This window comes from Neomonachus schauinslandi, chromosome 6 (genome assembly GCF_002201575.2).
Source record: "Neomonachus schauinslandi chromosome 6, ASM220157v2, whole genome shotgun sequence".
NCBI lineage: Eukaryota > Metazoa > Chordata > Mammalia > Carnivora > Phocidae > Neomonachus > Neomonachus schauinslandi.
Window position 1 is genome coordinate 99,147,038 of NC_058408.1, and position 24,784 is coordinate 99,171,821.

The 24,784-nt window shown below is 47.3% G+C and overlaps 1 protein-coding gene across 3 annotated transcripts in view; it reads right to left on the minus strand.

Annotated features, from left to right (window-relative positions):
* Positions 1–24,784, minus strand: part of LRRC20 (leucine rich repeat containing 20) — an 84,301-nt gene that overhangs the window by 42,681 nt on the left and 16,836 nt on the right. For 2 of the 3 annotated variants that reach the window (XM_021700019.1, XM_021700021.1), the window contains one exon: positions 261–410. The exons of the other annotated variant lie outside the window; for it this stretch is intronic. In XM_021700019.1, the coding sequence (XP_021555694.1) occupies positions 261–410 (150 nt within the window). The remainder of the gene's footprint in view (positions 1–260; positions 411–24,784) is intronic. 3 annotated transcript variants of the gene reach the window in all.

Here is a 24,784-nt window from a genome sequence, read left to right on the forward strand (position 1 = left end):
TCTGAACAAGACAATCACCCCTGAACCCACACCCTTGACCATCAGTTGATCTGATTCACAACGAGCTAGAGGGAGGAGCAACAAGTAGAGACCTCCAGGCCGTAGAAAGGACACAGGTCCAGCCTTGGAGCCTCCCTCGGGAATGATTTCCCAAGTCTAGCTGACCCGACCCTGGCCCCAGTGGACACTGTCCACACAGGGCTGGCGCCTGAAGGCCGAGGGCTGGCCATGCCCTCCCAGCTGGGCTGAGCGGGGCCTACCTTGGAGCTGACAGAACGTGGTCATAAACTTGCTGGTGAGGGACTTGAGCTCATTGTTAGCCAGCGTGATGAGGTGGATCTGGTCGGTGACATTCCGCAGGACCTTGTAGATGCCAATGGGGAAGGAAACCAGCTTGCACTCAGCCAGATCTGCAGCCAGAGAACAGAGACAGAGCAGAGTTAGCCACAGCTCCTTGGGGACTCGCCCCACACCGCATAGCCCCCGACCCTGCCTCTGCTCCCCACCTCCTTTCTCTCTCACCTGTCTCCCCTGTGCCAGGCTCGAAAGCCCGCCCTCCCTCTTCCGAGAGCCCTCATCACCATGGGTCACACCCGTCCTCTCTCGCACCCTGAACCCGTGGGTTTGGCACAGCACCTTGTCTGGGAGCACGGCCTAGGAGCTCAAGTACAGCAGGGGTGGCTGTGCCCGCTCAGGACAACGGGCACTCACGGCAGTGTCCTTGAGCCCCTGCTGAGTCCGCCCTCTGCAGTCACCGAAGACTCCATGGTGAGGCCACCATCTCAACACTACTCTGTAACAGTCGCCTTGGAAAACAGGCTGTTCACACAGACTTCGTGGTCTGCCCTTCTTCCCAGCCCTGTCACTCCGAAGGCAAGCCTGCGTCAGAGGCAGCCGGGAGGCTGCCGTGGGGCACAGTCTGGCCATTTCCCCAAAGGGTAAGCCTGGCATTACCCCATGACCCAGCAATTCCACTCGCAGGGGTACACCGGAGAGAACTGAAAACACATCACACGGGGGCCTTCACTGCCGCATTACTCACAACACTCCAACGTGCAAACAACCCACCCGTCCATCTGCAGACCGAGTGGATAAGCAAAATGTGGTATTATCCATCAAAAAGAATATTGTTTGGGGCCCCTGGGTGGCTCAGTCGGTTAAGCGTCTGCCTTCGGCTCAGGTTATGATCCCAGGGTCCTGGGATCGAGTCCCGAATCCGGCTCCTGCTCAGCAGGGAGCCTGCTTCTCCCTCTGCCTGCCGCTCCCCCTGCTTGTGCTCTCTTTCTCTCTCTCTCTCTCTGACAGATAAATAAAAATCTTAAAAAAAAAAAAAAAAAGAATATTGTTGGCCATAAAAAGAAGCAAAGTACCAATACATGCTACAGTGTGTATAAACCTTGAAAACAGGATGCTCAGTGGCAGAAGCCAGTCCCAAACGTATTTTATGAGGCCATTGACATGAAATGTCCAGAGCAGGCGCATGTCTAGACACGGAAGGCAGGGTAGTGGTTGCCTAGGGCTGGGCAGCTCAGGGGTGGGGGCTCTAAAACTGGATGGTGATGATAGTTGCATGACTCTGGGAATATATTAAAACTGCTGAATTGTCCACTTGAAGTGGGTGAACTGTATGGTATGTGAGTTCTATCTGGAGAAAGCAATTGTGTACATAGGACAGCAGGGCCGCACTAAAGGCATGGAAGCTCAGAAACTAGGCTCTCCAGCTATGATAAGTGACTTAAAGTCCCTGAGCCTCAGTTTCCTCATCTGCAGAACAGGGGTACTACTACCATCTACCGAGCAGAGCTGTCAGGAAAATTAAATATGAAAAGTATTAAATGTGCCTGGCAGGTGCACAGTGGGGATGGGGATGCTGTTTCTCTCCGCCTCTTCCACTTTACCCTCCCCTTCCCACTCTACCCAAATCCTCTCCATGCTTCAAGGCCAGCTCCCAACCCATCTCTTTGGAAATCTTCCTGGATCATCCCCATTATTGGGGGTCACCCTCCTCCAACCCCTGAACCCCAGGAGCACTAACCAACTCAGACAGCACTGTCCCATCTCTCTGCAAACCTGTCTTTTTCCCCAAAGAGGCCGGACTCCCCTGGGCCCCTAAGCCTTTAGAGATCACTCCAAAATAATTATGCAACATTCAATTAATATTCCTACATGCCAGTAATGATATATAGTTTTTACAGATCCCATTCTGAACAGCAACAGTAATGCAAAGTCTGTCGAAATAATCATAATTGAAGCCCTTCTCTCTCATCTGCCTCATAGAATTTCTACCCTTGCTCTAAGACCAGCTCAAATGTCACCTCCTCTAAAAGCCTTCTCTGACTGCTCTAGGCAGTTGGTTGCTCCAATCTCGGAGTCTCATAGAGTACGAATGAGAACCTCTTCATCCTGTACTGGGTTACCCTTGTTTTGTGTCTGTTTTCCCCCTGGACTGGGAAGACCTCCAGAGCACAGGGTCGGCAGTGCTCCAGAACACTCGGAGGGCAAAGTAGGGGTACTGGCAATCTCATGGAGCTGGTCTGAGAAAGGGGACAGATGGGGCAAGGGCAGAAGTCCAGAAAACTGAAAATCCACAGGGGTCTTCTATAGGGCATCCTATTAAGAAGTGTCTTGGGGCACCTGGGTGGCTCAGTTGGTTAAGCATCTGGCTCTTGATTTCGGCTCTGGTCCCGAAAATGGTCATGGTCTCAGGTCTTGGGGTGGAGCCCTGAGTGGGGCTCTGAGCTCAGTGGGGAGTCTGCTTGAGTGACTCTAGCCCTATCACTGTCCAATGTCAGGCGCTGGCTCTTACATCAGCCAGTAGGGCTGGCAGAAGAGGGTTCAAGGTCCTGCCAGGGAGGAACGAATCCCAGAAGTGGGGCTTTCTCAGTAGAGGGAGATCAAGGGCTGGAAATGGACCAGCTCTGTAGGCTCAAAGTTTGGAGCAGGCTGGGGATTCTAGAAAGAGCAAACACTTCCAAACAATTATTCTCCTAGTACTTTGTGCCAGATGCACAATGGGCTAGGGCTAGAAAGGAATCTTTGTTGTGGTTGTAAATCATAACAGCCCCTTTGGGTAAAAGCGACAGATCTCATTCAAGCTAGAAGCAACATCAAGGAAAACGTCAGAAGCTTTCCCTTGAAAGCAAAGAGCAAAATAAGGATGCCCTCCATCACCAGTATCTCTGAATATGATCTTGGAAGTTCTGGCCAAAGAAATAGAAAATATAAACACTGGAAACAGATAGAATGATTATCATGTGCATATGAAATGGCTGCAGAGCCTCAAAAATCTAAAGTAATCATCTGACAAACTATGCAAATTAAAAAGGTCTCAGCGAAGTGGCTAATCAAAACACATATGCAAAATTCAGTAATATTCCCATATGTCAGCAATAAAATATAATTTTTAAAGATCCTACTTCAAACGGCAATAATCATATAAAATATATAGAGATAAGCAGAATGGAAAATGTATCTGACCAATATTAAGAAAAGGAGAAAAAAGTTCACAAAGATGTCTTTGGAACTAGAGGGTATTATGCTAAGTGAAATAAGTCAGTTAGAGAAAGACAAATACCGTATGATTTCACTCATATGCAGAATTTAAGAAACAAAACAGATGAACATAGGGGAAGGGAGGGAAAAATAAAATAAGATGAAAACAGAGAGGGAGGCAAACCATAAGAGACTCTTAACTATAGGAAACAAACTGAGCGTTGTGGGAGGGGCGGTGGGTGCAGGAGATGGGCTAAATGGGTGATGGGCATTAGTGACAGCATGTGATGGAATGAGCACTGGGTGTTATATGCAACTGATGAATCACTAAATTTTACCCCTGAAACTAATAATACACTACATGTCAACTAAATTGAATTTAAATAAATTTTAAAAAATTAAGAAATGCTAAAAAAAATAGATTTGTATGTGAAGATACAGAATATGCTCGTTAATCACAAATCAAAAGATTGAAATGATAGTGATCTGTTTCAGAAATCAGTTTATAGATTGTTTAATGTAATTCCTTCTGAAAATCCAGAAAGTTCTTTGTTCTTTTTTTTTTTAACTTTAAAACCCAAAACCATTTTTTGAAATGGTTTTAAATTTCAGCTAGGGAATTAAGCAAGCAAGGCTCCCTAGAAGAGGAGAAGGTAGGGGGATAACCAATGTTTTAAGATTACAATAATTAAAACAGAGGGCAATAGGAAAAATAGATTATAGAAAGAAAATAGTCTGGAAAATGTGGTCTATAAATAACATGTCATAATTTTATAAACACGAAAGGAGGCCTCACAAATAAATTGGGGAGGGGAAAGGTTAATAACTGATATCAGAATAGCCAATTAACAATTCTGGGAAAACAAAAGAGACTCTCAATTAACCTAAGAATCAAAGTAAACTTAGGACGCCTGGGTAGTCTGGTTATGCATCAGATTCTTGATTTCAGTTCAGGTCATGATCTCAGGGTTGTGAGATCAAGCCCCACGTCATGGAGCCTGCTTAAGATTCTCTCTCTCCCTCTCCATCTGACCTCCCCTCTTCCCTCTCTAATTAAAAATAATAATAATAATAATTGAAGTAAATTCTAGACAGAATTACCCTTGAAATATTTTTGAAATCAAACAAAATCAGAAGTAAACAGACTTTAATATTTATACAACTTCTTAAGTGAAGATGACTTTTGAAACCTAGGAGCAATAACAGAATCACAAAGAACAGATCAATAGACCTGGATGTTTAAAAAAATAAGCCAACAGATTGTGAAAAGGATCTACAAATAGGATAAAGAGTTATCTTCAGGGGCGCCTGGCTGGCTCAGTCAGTGGAGCATGCTACTCTTGATCTCCGGGTCATGAGTTCGAGCCCACGTTGGGTGTAGAGATTACTTAAATAAATAAATAAAAAAACTTAAAAATAAAGTTCTATTTGGGGCACGTGGGTGGCTCAGCTGGTCAAGCAACTGATTCCTGGTTTTGGCTCAGGTCGTGATTTCAGGATCATGAGATGGAGCCCCACATCGGGCTCTGTGCTCAGCATGGAGTCTTCTTGAGATTCTCTCTTCCTCTCCCTCTGCCCCTCCCACTCATGCTCTCTCTCTTAAATTAATTAATTAACTCAAAAATCTGATTAAAAAGTTATCTTTATTATTTAAAATTCTCAATATAATTCAGTCAAAAAAATTAAGACCACCAGAGAGAGATGAGAAAAGAACATAAGATGTTCACAAGCAGAAAAATATCATTAGTAAACAAATAAACACATGGCTCCTGATGTATTGCCAAACTGCTTTCCAGAGTACTTAAGCCAATTAACATACATTCTGTCCAATAGGTAAGAGGATCGTTAAAAAAAAAAAAATCTTTGCTAATATGATCAGGGGAAATGGCATCCCTTGCTTTTAATCAGCAGGTCTTTCAATAATGAGATGGATTATCATTCATGGATAATTAACCATTTTTATTTCTCTTGTGGCAAATCCTGTTCACATCTCTTGCCGTTTTTCTATCTGGAGTTCTGGTATTTCTCCCCACCCTCTCCAGTGTTGGTAGACCTTCTTAAATAGTATTATCGACCTAAGTCTGTCCATTGTTTTTCTTGTTTAATAATTCAAGTTACAGCATTTTTTAAAGCAGAATAAAAAAAATTATATGCACCCTGTAACACATGTAAAACTAGGTAAAAAAGTACATATGCCTGGGAAAGAGGAAAATAATCACAGTGTCAAATAGTTATTACAAAGGATTGGAGCAATTTATTACTACTTACAGTCCCGATGTTTATTTTATATAAAATAGGCAAAGTACCACTACATATTTAAATAAAAATATTTCTCAAGCATATATAATGATACTTCACTTTTAAAATAGAAAAGTTAACTTATCATAAAAACAGCTTTGATTGGAAAAAATAACCTGGTAAATTCAAGTATAAACCGAGGGCAGCCAGCTCCTCATCAATAAGAGAAATGAGAAAGACCCATAAAAGAAAGAACTCTCCGTATTGAAGTGGAGCAAAAGCTTCAGGACTCAGGCACCAAGAATCAATTGTGCAGCGCACCCCACTCCCCACAAAGCGAGAGAAAGTGCTCACGATGTTGGCAGAAGAGACGTAAAGCCATAAGGCCATTCAGGTTATTTCCAAGCGTCCTCAGAACAGCTGTCTTCCCTGAGTACATCAGCCCAGAAACGCCCAGCCTGCAACCTCCTTCCTGCCACCTGGGCCACCCACGCACCATCCCAACCATACACTCTCCCCTTTTCCAGTCTCCAATTCAAGCAACGCAGGCCTCTGCAGCCTCATCTGGCCAACCGACCTAAGTCACAGAAGCATACGGCCACCCCCATCCGAGGGTGCTGAGGGCCTGGAATGTATTCACGCGTGCTGCTCTTGTTTATTCTCCGTAATAGCCCTACTGTGTGCCAGGCACCTTTCCCCACTGTGCCTAGTGACTTCCCTAGGATTTTTTTTTGTTCTTAGGGATGCCATCTGTTCTACCCACCGTTTGACCCCAGAACCACCTCCCAGAGGCTGGCGTGCATGTTGGAGGGGTACAGCACCCCACCGATGGCAAAGGGCTCTGCTGGGACATGATGCAAATGCGCCCCATCCCGGCCACATCACTAGCCACTCACGCTGCACGGGGACTCCAATTCCTGCTGAGAGGACAGGTCCATGATCTCAGGAACAGTTCTCCACGGTCCCCGGGACAAGAATATGGAGATCCAGGTACTCAGACATGCAGGAACAGGTCTCAACCCTGCTCAGTCTTCTCCCCACCTGTGCACAAGGAGTGATCTATCTCATGCTCGTTCCTTGGGGGATGGGGATAATAATAGCCATAAATAGTACCACTTACTATTTCACATGTGCTAGGTTGTCAGAACTATCCTCTCTGTATGAATGAGGAAACTGCAATGGAGTGACGTGCCCAAGGTCATACAGCTAAAAGAAGGGGAGTAAGATTGAGATGGTTAAGCTGTTCAGGAAGCCACGGGTCCTAACCATTCTACTATCCTGCCCCCTTAAGAAGTACTTAGGTACCTGTCCCTGGGCCGAGCCAGAGAAAGGCGAATCTATGCAGAGCATCTCAAAGGGAAACAGGGCCTTGGCCAAAAAGTCCTGTAGGCTTTTCTAGTTCAGGGCACGTGATTCTGGGGACAGAGGCCAGTCCCCTTTTGTTCTCAGGAAATTCTTCTCAGATCTAATTCAAAGCACGGGTATCATCTATACCCGCCACACCTGTCTGCAGTAGAGAAAAGCCTCCTAAGCTGAGCCAAGTTCCATGCTGGGCCCTGGCGCTTACGGGAGCACGCAGCACTCCTTACAGAGGACACAGCTAGGATATGGCTGGGGCCAGGTCTCACTAACGGAGGGGGTACCCTGCCCAGGGAAGAGAAGACCCAGACTGGAGACAGGTGAGTCATCCTCAAGAAGCCATGGGATGTCATCAAGAAGAGGGTCCCATTCTTTATGGAACAGCTGACGGTACAGGGAATAGTTCACCCGCCATAAAGGAAAAGGCTCCCCTGTGAGGAAGTGAGGGCCACATCAGGGGGGTATGACCAAGCAGTCACCACCCAGAGGATGCATGAACCACATGGAGGCCAGGGGATCTCAAAGGTCTCACTCAACTCAACAAAACAAACATAGCTAACGTTGCTGAGTATTCACTATGTGCCAGGCACGGTAATAGGCACTTTTTATATATTAACTCATTAAATTCCCATAACCACCATGAGTTACCCTCACAGGTGGAAAGTGAGGCCCGTGTTGATAGGTAAATTGTCCAAGGGCATTTTGGCAAGATGACGAAGGACAAAGAATCTGAATGCAAAGATTCCAGCAGGGTGACCAGCTTGTCCTGGTTTGCTCGGAACGTTCCCAATTTTGGCACTGAAAGTCCTGCGTCCTGGGGGACCTCTCCTCAGTCCTAGGCAATTCCGGAGAGTTGGTCACCCTTGATTCAGGCTAGATGCTGATGGATGAGAGATTACTAGAGTCAGAGGAGAGGGAAGGCAGCCCAGATGTGGGCCAAGGCACAAGCAAAGGCCCAGAGGACTTGCATTGCTCTGGGACACCCCCTTGGAGACCTGCCACGTCCTACAATTTCCTAGAGCCCTGCCCTTGCTCAGCAAGTCCTCAGTGAGGGAGGCTCTGGCATGGGAACATTTCATGCGAGTGGATGCTGCATGCAAGCCCAAAAACCCCAAGGGGGACTCAGGGGTACTAACAACAGGGGACAATAGCAGCATCTGGACAGCAGCTGGATTTAAGCAGGACTCTCCAGTGCCCTCCCCCGCCACTGATATCTGAGCTGCAGCAGAGAACAGAGAAGCTTGCAGGAAGGCACTGTAATAAACACAAAGCAAGATTATTCTCATAATTATAATTATTATTGCAAAAGGCCAAACTGCATCTCCCTAAGCCTCTAATTATGATAGTGCTTTGTGTTAATAAAGTAGCTTTTATTCACAATGCACAGGTCTTTCATTAAAGGTTATCTTGTTAAGCCTAATGAATGCCTAATGAAAAGTCACTGGTGGGCAGAACCAGGGCAAAACAAGCAAAATCGGAAAAGTAAACAAAACAGACTGCAGGGAGTCAGGAGGGCTGGGTCAAACTCGTGTTGTTTCTCAGAAACACAGAATTGTGCCCCCGGGTCAGTCCCTGCCGAGAGCCAGGACTGGTGACAGGGTCTAGTATGGGGGAGGCAGAGAGGGTGGCAGACCCCTGCTGACCCAGTTACAGCCCCAAAGGAGAAAGTGTGGGGGACTCAAGCTGGTGTGCCCAGGGGCTCCGAGGCCTGGCCAAGAAGCAGGACTCCCAAGGCTGTGGGAGTGTGACCTGAGCCCGCCCACAGTGTCTTATTTCCACATCAACTTTTTTTCCACAGAATCTCAGAATTAGGAGACTGGAGGCCATTTAGCCCATGTTTTCCAAACTTCCCAGTAAGAATCATGTGGAGAGGTGAATCCTAGGCCCCCACGCCTGAAATTCTGCTCCAGTGCATCTGCAATGACCACCGGGGAATTTGTGTTTTTAATAAATATTCCCAGGTGATTCTTAGCAATAAGCAAACTTGGGAAACACTATGTAGCCTCCAATCTCAGACCTGAAATTCTTTTTTTTTTTTAAGATTTTTTTATTTATTCATTTGACAGAGACACAGTGAGAGAGGGAACACAAGCAGAGGGAGGGGGAGAGGGAGAAGCAGGCTTCCCGCCGAGCAGGGAGCCCAATGCGGGGCTCGATCCCAGGACCCCGGGATCATGACCTGAGCTGAACGCAGATGCTTAACTGCTTAACGACTGAGCCACCCAGGCGCCCAGACCTGAAATTCTTTTAATGTCTCCACCAGAGGGCGTAAAGTTCTTGAATACCTCCGGTGATGGGGAGCTCACCCTCCTTTCTACAGAATGGTTTTAACTGTTAGAGTTCGTTCATGAACTACATGATAACTGCTACTCTGCCCTCTTGGATCACACATAGTATATCTGCCCTGGCACGGCAATCTTTTACATCAATGAGGATGAGGGACATTATAAGCTTTTCTCCAGACAAAAATACCCCAGAAACCTTTAATCCCCCTGGTTTTAGATGCTCCTTCTGGAGAGTCAGGACCGGCCCAACTCAGAGCCTGCTCCAGCCAGAACTTACTCTTGCTCAGGCTTTCAGTCCATGACACACGGCCACAGCCACTATTCGTGGATGCCAGCTGTGTGCAGGAAACTGAGCTTGGGGCTTCAGACTCACGATTTCACCTCCTCCTCACAACCACCCTGTGAGGCCAGTCCTCTCCCTACCTCCACTTAGCAAAGGGGGAAACGGAGTCACAGAGAAGTGAAAGGATGTGGACTGCTCAAGGTCACGTGACTTACCCAAGGTCACCCAGTTACTGAAATAGTAATTCACATTTATAAAGTGCTCCCGGTGAGCAAGTCACTGATTGTCCCATAAGCCCTTAATCCGCACACACCACAGCCCCATGGATGGGTGCTGTCATCGCTGTCCCTGTTGTTGGAGGCGCTGCGAGCAGAGCCGGCCTTCAGGGCGCCCCTAATGCTATGTGCACCATCTCCCTGGCACAGCCAACGGGCACACGGCACAGAAGGCTGCTCTGGGATGCAGCAGAGGCCGTTTCCAACGAGCAGGCCTGTCTTCCAAGGGGCGACGGATGCCCGCAGACCCTGGTACGTCAACAGCAGCTACCATGGAGCTGTACTAAGGGGACTTAGAATTGAAAGAGCTGGTGGAAGAATCATCTGGATGGGTCACCTCCCGACCGTGGGACCTCGGGCAGGCCGCTGTGGTTCCGATTTGCATCTGATTTGCATCTCGGTCAAATGCCAGGGTTGGAACTTATGGTCCCTGAGGCCCTCCTGCTGCCGCTGTGGACTCTAGCTGGTGGTTCTCAGACGTGGCCACACTGGAATCACAGACTCCTGATTTCTGAGTCTCGCTCCCAGAGACTCTGACTTAATTAGCGGGAGCTGGGGCTTGGGGATCAGGGGGTTCCAAAGGTCTCCTGGTGCTTCTGCTCTGCAGCCACGGTGGGGACGTCTGCTTCTCGAACCACAATATGCACACAGACGACTGGGAATCCTGCTAAGGCAAGGCTTCTGATGCCGCAGGTCCGGGGTGGGGCCTGAGATTCTGCATTTCTACCAGGCAGGTCCCAGGACCACGCTCAGGAGCAAGGGCCAGGCCAACACAGTGGTTCTCAAAGTGGCAACCCTGGACCTACCGCATCAGCGTCAGCCCAGAACTTGTTAGAAATGCACATTCTCAGGCCCGACTGGACCTGTAGAATCAGAAGCTCGGGGAGTGGGTCCCAGCCATCTGTGTTTTAACAGGCACCTCTGATGGGCACCCGTGTTCAGGAGTCACGGCACAGAGGGACTGGCCTCCCACCAGCTGTGGCTACTTGGCCCTAAAGACAATAATGGTGATGGTAATGACGGTGACTCACATTTACTGAGGGCTGGCTGGTCCAGGCCTGTGGAGGGGACTTAGTTCTGCCCTGCGCGATTCCTGTTTCCCCTCAGGCCAGGCTATTTCAAAATAGAGCCACTGTCTTCCAATCTTCTCTCTGGCTGGTTCGTGGTTCTGGCTCTGCAAGAGGCACAGGCGACCCTCAGTGTTTATGCCATGGTGGGCGAGGCTCAGGAGGCCCCCATTCTCATCCCAGCCCCTTTGCTATCAGCCACGGAGTCTCAGGGAAACACCCTCCCCAAGGGCCGTCTCCTCTTCTGTAAAATGAGGGTTGGAACCATGGGATATGGGGCGTCTCAACCAGGCCGGACATTCTGTGACTTCATGATTTTACTAAACAAAGGCTCTTTGGCCAATGCTCCTGTCAAAGAAGGGAGGCTGCAAGCTGCAGTCAAATGTTTCTGAGCTGTGTGCCTTAGAACATGCTAGAACGTGTACTGCTGTGGGGAGATCAGAGGCTTGCTGAAGTTGGCGACCCATGCCCATGACTATAGAGCTGGGATTAGAACCCAGAGTAACCCAATTCCGAAGCCCATGGTCTTTCCATGACATCGGTCTACACTACGCTATGCTCACTCTTCTTACCATGGTCAGAAAAGAGTCCTAGAAACAAAAAGGAATATAATAATAGCTTACCCTTATCTGGTACTTCCTTTGTACCATATGTACCTATGTGCCTGTGCCTGAGATTTTTCTAAGCACCTGACACACTTTGTCTAATTTAACAACCCATGAGATAGGTATTATTGTGTTCGTCCCCGTTTTATCATCATGGAAACTGAGGCACGGTGCACAAAAAGAAAAGCTGTGACTCAGACCCAGCTCCCCTCCCCTGACAGAGCTCAGTTTAACAGAATAAGACATGGGACTGTGTGAGGGCTTTGGAGCAGAGGTCTTGTGCAGCATGGGGCTCCCATTCAGGAGGCTGATGGAGAGAAAAGAGATTTTTCTGGAGTGTGAAAATGAAAACTTAGACCAGCACCTGCACCCCTTCCAGAAGATCCAAATTCCCAGGACCTCCAGGTATGCTCAGGAGCTATGGATGGGGGCTGGCACCCTGGAAGGAGACGCAAGCCCGTAGACAGCTGGGCCTCCGGGACTCAGCAGCCAATCTCTGAAATGCCACCTGGTTTCCAAAGCTGGGAGGTGCGGGACGCCAAGAGAAAGCAAAATGCACCAGTCATCAAGGACTAGCCCCAACGCCCCACCTCACACAATTCACCAGGATTTTAACAGAGTTACTTGTGCCCAGTGTTTACTGAGCTAACTAGCTCTAGAAGGTTTAAGACAAAATGGAAAAGCCTGGCACTACTCTCTCTTCACAAGTCCCCCTCCTCACAGATAACTACTTCCAGGTCTTTTCAGGGATTTTGCTGGCGTTTAACTCCCGCTCTCTAGAGCAGCCTTTCCTAGTCCTTCCCTGTGTCATGCCACCTGGAGAGAAACAGTCACAGGAGGAGGAGCTCACTGCGGACCGCAGAAGTCCAGAAAGGTCCTCCACAGTAGCATTTATACTGGGCCCTGGCTGGCAAGTAGAGAAGGGTAGAAAGGCACTTCAGGAGAAGGGGCAGATGGGCATGGCGTCTTCTGGGAATGTGGGGAGACCATTTAACTTGAATGTGGCTGTGGGTTTGGGAGAGTTGTTTCTTTCACTTCCTGCTTTATAGATCTCTGTATTCTGTGATATTTTTGTAACAAGCACTCATTACTTCTTACTAATATCCTCAATTTAAAGAGAGTCATATCCTTAGCATCCAGCTACCCACGGGAACATTTTCCCTCAAGTGCTAAGAATGCTGGGTCAGTGGAGATCGTCTTGATGCGGACAAGGGGGCTGGGGCTAAAATCCCATCAGGGCCAAGCTCAGAGGGGCTACGGCAGAGCCCGGCTGACAGCCTGTGACAGATGCCTCACAGACGGGAATCCGGATCTCAGAGGTGCTTCCTCACTGACTACTGCAGAAGTCCCAGCCTCTCTGGGAAACGACATGATTGCAGGGTGTCTGCCTCAGAGAACAAAACTGAACTTCTCTGGTCCCCCGGCCGGTGGCCATCACACCCAACGGTCAGAACACACGAGAGCCACACGAGAGCCAGAGACCTAAAAAGGAAGAGGTGGTGGCGGCGGCGGGGCCTGAGAGCTCACTCTTCCTCAGGATCCAGACCGAGGCTTTCCTTGTGCCAGGGCTTTTCTGCGATGAGGTCTGAGGCAAGTTACTTAACCCCAGCCTCAGTTTCCCCTTCAATAAAATGGGAACAAGAATTCATGCCAACACCTGTAGGTACACATCCATATTAGCACTATTCACAAAAGCCAGAAAATAGAAATCGCTCAAACGTCTGTCAGTGGAGGAACAAACCAAATGCGCTATCTCCATACAATGGAACACCACGGGGCCACGGCAAGGCATGAAGTGCTGAAACAACATGGAGGAACCTCAGGAACAGTGTGCCGAGTGAGAGAAGCCAGTCACAAAAGGCCACATACTATAATAATTCCCCTGCCTGAACATGTCTAGAATACGCAAATCCACAGAGACAGAAAGGAGACTGCCAGGGGCTGGGGGAGATGGGAAAAATAGGGAATGACCGCTTAATGGGACAGGGTTTCTTTTGGGGGTGATGAAAATGTTCTTAAATGGATTGTGGTGAGGGCTACACAGCCCACGGATACGGTAAAAACCATGGGATGTTGCACTTTAACATGGAGAATTTTAAGGATAGGAATCATTCCTCAATTAAAAAAAAAAAAAAAAACGAGACCAAGATGATCCAACTAACGAACAGGGTTGTTCTGGGCTTGAAATAAAATGTCCTTTAGGAGCTTGGCGCGGAGGGTGGCGGACGGGGTCACTCGGGGGATAGGAGATGCAGCTGTGGGAATGCAAAGACATTGTTTCCAGGTGAGAATTCATTTACAAGGCTGAGCTCCAGCTCCCGGGCTGGCTGAGGGAGGAAGAGGACCCCTGGCAGTCACCCCCTTCACAGCCTCATCGCAAGGAGACCGCTGTGCGTGCTACCGTAGGATCTGGGACTTGCCGAAGCAGTGCCGGCGTCTTCCTGGCAAGCCAGCCAATCCACAAACACCTATCTGATTAGAATCAAAAGTAAATAAATCCCACGCAGAATACCACCAAATGACACACAGTCAACATCTGAGATAATAAATTATTTTAATTTAATAGATGACTCATCACTAACACGTTGGGACAAAGGGGAATAGAACTGACACAGCAGCTGTAATGATGAGGGCAGTGAGGCCTCCAGCACCTCTGGAGCAACCAGCGCTGGTCCAGGCAGAGGCCACACGCTGGGACAGGCCCTGAAGTCTTCTACGAAGACAACAGCCGCCAACACAGCCGCCAACACTGACGGAACATCTTCTCTAGATAATCCTGAGAACCACCCCTGAGGGAGGGCATGATTACGAGTATCCTCTGGCAGATAAGGAAACAAAGGCTCAGAGAGGTTAAGAATTTGTTCAAGGTCACACAGTAAGTGAAGATGGGGCGGAGCTTGACTTCCTCTGAGGATGCTGCCCTGCAGAGTAGGGTCTGGAGACCTGGATTCTGATATGCTGCTGTTCTTAACTCAAGCGACCTTGGGCAGGTCACTCTTGAACCTTAAGCTCCTCGAGTGGGACACACACACTGGTGACTACAGACCAGACTTCTCAAAACAGAATGTACCAGGGCGCCTGGGTGGCTCGGTCGTTAAGCGCCTGCCTTCGGCTCAGGTCATGATCCCAGGGTCCTGGGATCGAGCCCCGCATTGGGCTCCCTGCTCAGCGGGAAGCCTGCTTCTCCCTCTCCCACTCCCCCTGCTTGTGTTCCCTCTCTCGCTGTGTCTCTCTCTGTCAAATAAATAAAATCTTAAAAAACAAAAACAAAAAACCAGAATGTACCCATGAGTCACCTGGAGACCTTGTTAGAATGCAGGTTCTGATTCAGCAGCTCCGGGATGGGACCTAGGAATCTGCATTTCTAATGAACTTCCTGGTAATGCTGATGCTGACACCACTTTGAGAAGCAGGAATTGGATGGTAATCACTATGCAAATGGCAGCGAGCCACAGGGCGAAAAATGCCTATTTCAAACTCTCAGTCCGGGGCTGGCCATCACCTCTCATCTTTGCTTTACCCCCTTTCCAACGGGGGAGCAGATTTAAGCCCAACCTATATACCTAAGATTTTCTAACCATGTTTTGTTTTCATATTTATTTTTATGGTTACCAGGTATTGATTTTCCATTTATAGTCATGATATAAAATCCTTTTAAATTTTATTTAAGAGAACTTCATTTAAAGAAAAATGCTAATTAACAATAATCACAGCTAATACTTTTACAGCCCTGAGTATATGCTGCCCACCCTTCTAAACATAACACAATTTTCATCCTTACAACTCTAGAAAACAAGGACCTTTTAGAGATGAGCAAATTGAAACCTAACTCCGATCAGACTTAACTTGATCAGAGAGGTAAAGTCACTTGCCCAAGGTCACCCAGCCAACAGGTGGCAGAGCCAGCCTTCGAATCAGGGCAGCCCAACTTCAGGGTCGACCACGTTATTCCACCTATGAATGAGCAGAGCTGGCCCTCTGACATGGCGAAAACTGTGAACGTCACCTGCACACGGTCAAAGGGAGGCAAACACCTGTTTCTTGCTGCAGGAATCGTGTCCAGATGCCCCTCAGGCTCCCCAACACTTGCAGTGCCCGGCACAATGCCTCATCCACAGTAGGGGACAATGCATGTCCCAGAATAAATTTCCCCGGCCTGACATGCTGGGCACCGGAGAAGCCTGGGGTCTGCCCTAGGGGTACCCCTGCCTGGGCTGAGGTGCTGGCCACGGGGCAGGAGCCCACATGTAGGTACACGTGGACATCTCTGGGGGTGATGAGATTGCAGACAGCTCCGCTCGCCTGGAGCCCACTTCTGAGCAGGGCAGATGGTGAGGGGGCTGTGGCTGACAGTGGGGAGACTGCACTTACCAACAAAGGCAGGGCCCCGGGCACAAGAGAGCTGCACGCTTAATGACTGACTAAATTTTCACCTTTTCTCCTCAAGCCGTCAGGGTCTGAAACAACGAACAGGCCTGCAAGGAATGGGTTTTCTGAGCAGTAATTGGGCTTCCTGAGGTCACAGCTGGATGAAGGGACCAGGAAACAGTAGCAAACGTCTCCAAAGAGCATCTGTGCTCAGCATCTGACTCCATCAAACACCAGTGCGGGGCCACCAGCCTGCATGCCCTGTCTTGCCCACCCGCCAGTCCTTGAGCTCACTTGCCACCTGGACTTGGTCCGTGCCGTTCACCCAGTCTGGAACACCCTTCCCTCTCTCCTCTGCCCCCACAAATCCTCTGGCCCGCCAGCCCCACCTCCCCCAGGAAGGGTGCCCTAACCACCTCGCCTCCAACTCCAGGACACCTGCCTTGCTGTTCGTCCTGGATCATCTTCTCCCAACTGGTAAGTATCTGCAGACTTGCATCTGAGACCCATGAGCGGTGAACTTGACAGGAGAAATGTGCATCCTCCTGCTGATGACTCCTCAGGCCTGGCACTGAGCTGGGCAAACACCTCTGGACTTAACTCTACCCTTCACCACTGAGAAGCTTTGTCTTGTTATTCTCCCTTTGTAAAATGGGGGCACAGTGGCCCTTTTGTGGAACGAGGAAAACAGTGAGCTAATAGCTGTCTAAGGTTTGAGTTCACAGCAAGAACCAAGCCCTCTGCAGCCAAGATGTGAAGATTTCAACTAAGATGGTCTTCTGGTTACCTGAAAAGTTTTATATCCCTGGAATCCACCTTGACAATGACCGCGGCTGTTCCTTTATTAAAGAATCCCTTTCCCTGCCTCTGCCCCCTGCCCCCACCTTTCCCTCCCCATCACCTGAATACCCTTGCCCATTTGAGAACCTTCAGGACGCCGATGCCACATGGGTGGAACCCACCCTCTGCAGCCCTGCATTCCCGCCGAGGGGTCTGGGTCCGACCTCCCCTTTCCAGAAGTCCCTCACACAATTCATGGGAGTTCCCACCCCCAGGCCAAGCCAGACTGCTCACTGTTCCCTGCAAACTCCCTTTACTTTCCCACCTCTGTATTTTTGCTGGTGCTATACCTTTAGCCTCAGAAACCTTCTCTCTCATCACCACCATATTACAACACCTTGTAAAGGCTGCCTTTCCATGAAGTCTTTGCTCATGTCTTCTAGTGACGTCATTGCTCCCGCCTTCAAGCCCCCTTTGTGTGTCTGTCGACTCTGTCCGGGTGCCCACGCTTCCTGGCTGGGCAGAGAGCTCCCGGAGGGCAGGGATCAGGTTCCACTGAGGTGGGGAAGGATGTCACAGGGGGCGTGGGAGGCCCACAGACTCAAGTGCAAAGTCCAGCACAAGATCTGCTGGCTGTGAAAATCCAGGCAAACCAGGGCCCTCCCAGAGCCTCAGTTTCTCCTTCTATGAGTGATGTGAAAACACCACCTGTCCAGAGCTGTTGAGGAAATCAGATGCAGTCATTCGCTTGACAAAGGTCTCCTGAGCTAGCACTGTCGGGGCAGACGGTGGTGAGCAAGACAGAGTCCCTGACCTCAAGGAGCTTACATTCTAGTGCAGGGAGAAGGGTAGTAAATATAGACAAATACCTGAGGGAATGTCAAGCAGCAACACTGCTCTTAAGAAAAGAAAACGGTGTGATGGCAGACCAGGTGACTGAGGCAGAGGCAGGGGCCACCCTTACTAGGGTGGTCAGGGAGGGCTTCTCAGAGGAAGTGGTACTTAGCTGAGACAAGAGTAGGAAGGAGCAGGGCATGCAAAGATCTAGGCAGAGGACAGCCCAGGCAGAAACACAAGCATGCACGCGAGCACACGTGCGCACACACACACGGTATAATGGGACGCCTGCCAGAGCTCAGTAGTTAGCTCCCTCCTGCTTCCCTCACTTTCCCATCCTCTGCAGAGCATTCCAGAGCCTGACACAGCACACGGTGAATAAAGGTCTGCTGAAATGAACTTGACAGAATAAGGAATCCTGGGGATAAATTGGTGCACGACTAAAATAGGTGCCTTAGCAAAACAGTCAATCAAGATGAGGCAGGTGCCAATGACAAGTCTATTGAATCTAACCTCGTCTTCAAAGATAATGACCTTCTGCCACACTTGTCTCTCGGAAGGAACCACATTTCCTAGCCCGCAGAGGATGGCGGAGATCTCTCGTTTCAGTCAGTCACCACATTGACCGCGTGGGGTGTGTCGGAGCCCCTCCGTGGTATACTGGCATTTCTGGAAATATGTGATTTTAATAAACCCCTCTGTCTCGCTAAATCACCTTCCCAAGGCTAACACTTTCCTACTTGAGGAACGCCAGCGTTTGATGCCACAACACCCTCTATTTGGTTATCTCTCTGAGGCAGAACATTTTCAGTCTTCTGCCAACATGTATCTTGTGAGGCTGCATAATTATCCGAGTGATTTCAGTATTTCTCTTCACCTTAAAAAAACGCTGCTTCAGGTGCCAGTGACAGCCAGGTGTCCAGGTGGCTACGCTGGAGGGAGAGGTGAAGGATGCTCTGGGGGCTGTCAGGGCCCCCACAATTAGGGTGGGGGCTGAGACAGACAGCGCTGCTCCCAGGCAGCAGCCCTTCCATAGAAATCTCCATTTCCAGCTGGCTGTGTTAATATTTCCAGTCCCTTTGCTGTGCACTTCTTCAGGGATGTGTCCCTTGGGGACCCCAACTCATCAGAATCCCTTTATCCACCCCAAACGGTCCGGACTTCCTTATTTCTGCTAAGGCATGACCAGGCTTCTAACTGCGTGCTCCCACAACCAATGAGCTGCCCACCCCCATCCACCGCCTTCCCTGCCCGTCTCCCCCAACCCCAGGCCCCATTCAGGACAAAGCCACACCAGCTCAGGCCTGGCCCACGGAAGGTGCCTCTTCCCTGGTTTCCCTCCTGCTGCTCTCACATCCATCCTCAGCCCAGTGATGATCTGCCTTAACCTCACCTGGATCATGTCACTCCCTGCTCAGAAACTGCCAGATTAAGTACAGCAGAGGCACTTAGGCCCCACAGAACTTTCTGACCTCAGAGGCTGAGCGTGACGTCTGAAGCACGTCTTTCCCTACAACACGGGTCTGTTGTCCACAGCCAGTGACTTCCCCTGATTCCCAGCCATCAGCGCGCTCTACACCATGCTGTTGGTTAAGCCAGGGGTAAGAACGGTGACTCTGCAGCCAGAGTGCCCGCCTTTGAATCCCCCCCAGCCCCCCACCTTGGAGAAGCGGCTTAGGCTTTTTAGGCTTTCTGTGCCGAGTCTCCTCCCTCTGGGAGTCAAGAGTAATAGCAGCTCCCTCACGGCTGAGTGATGAACAGATCACAGGGTCCCAGTGAGGACTGAATGAGACACACACAAAACACCTGGGACAGTTTAGCACATCGTGGGTATTAAAGAAGTGTGAGCTCATTCGTATTCACGGGTCATTTTGACTCTAGGTGATTTTCATTCTTAGGCTGTCTTTAGGACCGAAACCCTGTGTAGAGAGTGATGAGAGAAAAACTCTCTAAAGGCCTGATATACAAGGGAAGCCATTTTAGATTTCTTTCTTTCTTTTCTTTTTTTTTTAAGATTTTAATTTGAAACAGAGAGAGAGAGAGCACAAGCAGGGGGAGCAGCAGAGGGAGAGGGAGAAGCAGGCTTCCCGCGGAGCAGGGAGCCCGATGCGGGGCTCGATCCCAGGGCCCTGGGATCATGACCTGAGCTGAAAGCAGACGCTTAACCGACTGAGCCACCCAGGCGCCCCTTTAGATTTCTTTCCAGATCAACATGACTGTACATAAACTTCGTTCGAAAGCCTGATTCATGGCCCACCACGCGTGCACTGTCCATCTGCTTTGTGAGCAAGCAGCCTAAAGAAAACGTGTCCTGTCCTTGAGATGGTGATCACTACTCCTCCTCCCTGCATTCCTTTACAACTGTGACTCCTGCCTACATGCAAATCTACAATCTTTTGAGCTTTTCCAAGATGTAACAAGTATATAACCCTGTAAACACTGTTCGTTCTCCAGAGCCCTTTCTTCCCTGCAAAGGGCGTGTTTGCGGGGGCAGCTGTCCTAACTTGGCTCAAATGAAACTCTTTCTTGCTTTTAGAGATACTAAAGGTTTGCTCATTTTGAGTTACCATTTTTGGGGTAGATGGCAGGATATCAGAGCAAGGGGCCCAGGGACACCTGGGGACCATCTCGAACTCTCCACTTGGCACCAGCACGGGCCCCCTGTGCCCCTCTGACTTCTCCACACCTCAAAGGGGTATCAGTGACTTCTCATATCTGGACCTCCTCAATTTGAGTTAATGGTCCTGACTTTTATTTGAGCTGTTGAGGGTTACTGGTAATGTTCTTGAGGTGGAAATGACCTAGAAGGGCTGGAGTGGATGGGGTGGTTGTTTTAACTTGGCATTGTTCTGACTTCTGTTATTAATATAAGCCTTGAATCCATTTTCTGGCTGGAAATATGAGAGACTGAATCAGTCAGCTCCGAAGAGAAGGGACATGGTCCTTCTGGCCAAATGGTGCTTTCCAGTGACTGAAAGCCTGGTGCAAGTGTCTGAGGATATTCCTCAAAATGTGTAGCAGTCCCGTAGGAATTTCCCATTGCATCAGGTAATTAGCAATTGGCCTGTTCGGGGACACACACAAAAGGACTCATCATCTGGCACTCCGAGCCCTCTTGGTGGTCTCAGACCTTGCTGGGAGAGATGGAGACACAAAATAGAGCACACCACGGCCCTTTGGCGGTGACATTCACCAGCACCACCCTCTCGATCCAACCCCACTTAATATCCTTAGATTTTGCTCAAGCCCTATTCCAACACCAAAACTAACACGAATGGAGAATCTCTTCAAAAGTGGAAGAGCTCCTGGGGAAACCAACAACTACTCACAGGAACCCCAGCAGGTTGTACGTACAACACATATGGTGCCGCCCTGCGCAACTGCTTGCTGAAATAGGTAAATGGAGCTACGGATAACCCGAGTCTCAGATGGCCCATATGGGGTTCTTCTGACATGTCTAAATTAGTTTTCTTGCACATACAATTAAAGAAAGCTGAGCAACCAGAAATGAGGGAGCTGTCTGGGTCACTCAGAGAAGCTCCAGGCTTTTGAGGAGGAACCAATATGCATGGAGGTATTCTGGGCTTCTTCTGGTTTGTTTGTGGGCGCAGCTTTTGGCATCTCTGGACAAAACTGGCCATGTTCTAACTGGAAAATGGGAAATAACTAATGAATGGATCTATAAATTACAATGCTATCTTGCAATGAGATCTGTTTCCATAAAAAGGAGATATTTGGAAATTGGGCCTTTAATGTCCTCTCCACAAAAATTAATGAAACAAAGGCTAGATTTTGTTTGCATCATGTTTGTCCATGTGTGTTACAGACGTGAGATATTTTTTCTACTTCCAGGTGGCATTGCTAAAATTAATCTGTAAAAGAGTTCTATTTAATTGTTAAAAGGCAAGCGCTTATAAGAATCAGGCGTTCTAAAACTCAGACGGAGATTAATGCAAATGTTTTTCAAGTTCACAGGATCTGGAAACGATTCAGTATTAAAGTGCATTGGTTTAAAATAGGCATGTCTTTCGGCATTCTCAACATCAAATATAATACAGATAATCAACTTCTGAGTTTATTAAATTCATCTTTTAGCTGTTGCAACCTGTCAGTAAAAATGACTAAAATGATGGTTAATTTTGTCTGTCTCATGAAGTTTTCATGGGTAACTGTTAAATAGGTCAACGAGCGCCTGGCTGGCTCAGTCAGAAGAGCATGCAATTCTTGAGCTCAGGGCAGTGAGTTCGAGCCCCATGTTGGGGGTAGAGATCACTTAAAAATAAATAATTTAAAAAATAGGTTGAATAAATACAAAGGTTTATAGCTTTCAAAATCTTTGGTAACCTGAAACTTTGACGTTTTGCTAAGTTTAATGATAAACTGGGTTGAATTCACTGGTTAGCTAAATCTTTTCCAAATAAGACAGAATACAAAAGCACTGATTAATGAATGCGGGTTTGTCTGCTTTTGGCTTCTTACTGCAAAGAAACTGAGGACACTTGGGTCTGTTGGTAAATGTGCTTTGTGCTTTATTGAAAGTTGTACTATGAAAAAAAAACACACATTTCTAGAAATTATGAAATGTATTCATAAATTTCCAATCTGAAGAATTCTGGGGTAATAGTTCACAGTTGGTCACTACTTAGTTTTCACTGGAGATAGGTTTCTAAAAGTAAAAGTTCTGATAAATGTAATTAAGACTGCTGGAAAATGATAAGGCAAGCAACTCTGAATGCCAAGGAAACCAAGATGTGTTGTTGGTGAGAGAGGTGTGAGGAATGGGAATACATTTTCACTGAGGAAAAAAAAAAGTAAATTTGTCCTAAAATGAGACCGGTGAGAGAGAGAGAGAGAGAGAAGGCTTAGGTCAGAATATGAATAAAAAAGAAAGTTGTAGGTTTGTGAGGGGAATCATTGGAAAAGAATTTTATGTGCGTCAGGACTAAGATTGGAATGAATGAATTTTAAAAGTACATTGGTATAAGATTGAGATTCGGCGTCTCTCTGTGTTAAAAAGACAAAGTTTTCTTGGGTTGTTGGTCTGCTCTTGATAAGAAATTATAAACAAAGTTATTGTTTTTTTAATCTGCCCAGGAAACCAAAGTTTCTATGCTTTGTCTATCAGGTGTTTGATTATTTAAGAGAACTGAAACTTCTCAATATCAGTGGAGCTATGTTTTGCTAAAAACCAGGTAAACTTCTGTGTTTGCCTTTGGAATCTGTAATTGCCACCATGGTTAAATAGCTAAGTAAATATTAAGTCCTATTTAGGTATGTACTTTAAAACCTTCAGAGGTTTTTGACAAACGTTCCCAAATATTCAAATTCTAAATGAAGTCTTTTTGACTAATCAGGGGTGCCTGGCTGGCTCGGTCGACAGAGCATATGCTGCTTGATCTTGGGGTCGTAAGTTCATGCCCCGCTTTGGGCATAGAACTTACTTAAAAAAAATAAGGTCGCTTTTTGACTAATTAGGCTTGTTTATTCGGCATGTTAGGTTATATGGGAAGCACTGTCAGACAAACGGTGATAACCTTCTTAGGTTATATTATATGAGTAAATGCTGTAACCGTTCTAGAAATCATATGAAATCCCTAAAGTTTTAACATGTCCTGGTATAAAGTCATCTCTTGACATTCTAATTATTGAAATGTTGTGTGTCACAGAAATAACTGCATTTCCTTGTCAGCTGCACTATAATGAACTGTCATCCAATCTTTAACCATGTCCATCTTTCAGTGTTTTGTTATTTACAGTATTGTTCTGATGCTCTTGAAAGTGTGTTTCATCTTTTGAGGAGAGTCATGAAAAGGACTTTTTGACAAATACAGTACGTTTAAGATCATAAAACTAAACTGGGTAAGAACTTCCGGAACTAATGGAAAAGCCGCATTCAATCAGAACAAGAATTAGTAACGTGGGACTAAATGAATTGAGAAAGATGATTAGAGTTTTTATGACTCTTATTTGAAACATTGCTGGTTCTAATGTTTGCTCTTCTAGATTTAAGAAAACTTTTTCTCTTAAGCTCTGACTTACAGGGGTGCCCGGGTAGCTCAGTTGGTTAAGCGTCCAACTCTTGATTTTGGCTCAGGTCATGATCACAGGATGGTGAGATCGAGCCCAACACTGGACTCCATGCTGAGTGTGAGCCAGCTTAAGATTCTCTCTCTTCCTCTGCTCCTCCCTCAGCTCTCTCTCTCTCTCTCATTCGCTCTAAAATAAATAAATAAATCTTAAAAAAAAAAAAAAAAAGAATCTGTTCTCTTAACAGGACACCTTTGGCTATATTACCAAGGTTTTAACGGGAAGGTTGTATTTAGAGAAAGACATGCATAGATTCAGATATGACCAGACAGCTTTAAGGACCTAAGGTTGACTTTATGGAGCCAATAGAACCCCTTAAAAATGGTGGCCCAACATCTTGCTAACAGAGTTCCCAGCAATCTTACCAAGTGAGTAAAGAAGGTCACTTCCTGGCACATGCAGGAACCTCATGATATTTGGGGGACCTTGAGAAGAGGAATTCACTCAAATCTACAAGTATTGCGGGCAAAGTGATGGCAAATATTTGGCTTGGCTTCTGGCCTTTAGAAGCTATTAAAAGTTCAATCTAAAATTCCTTATAAAAAGTTCCAGCAAAACAGATTTAAAAGAACTTACGTGGTCAATCACTATTCTTTCTGTGCTTATATAAATAAATTAGGCCAAGTTTGTTAAAACTGGACTTATTTTACAAATAAATTTGTCTTATTTTGGCTATTTTTGTTTTTTTGTTTTGTTTTTAAAAATTTTATTTATTTATTTGACAGAGAGAGGGAACACAAGCAGGGGGAGAGGGAGAAGCAGGCTTCCCCCAGAGCAGGGAGCCCGATGCGGGGCTCGATCCCAGGACCCCGAGATCATGACCTGAGCTGAAGGTAGACACTTAATGACTGAGCCACCCAGGCGCCCTTATTTTGGCTATTTTTGGTAAAAATGAGGGTGATTATAGAAAGAAAATGTTTCAGGTAACACATCTTTGTAGATGTTAGATTTTAATACCATTCATTAGAAACTAGACCAGATCCTAATTTCTTCTAGTGCCCTCCAATGCCTGGCTACAACTCTCCAAACTAACATGTTGATTTTTTCTCCTGCCCTTTTGACCTGGAATCATTTGAGAACTAAAACTGCCCTTTTTTCCTGAAGCCCT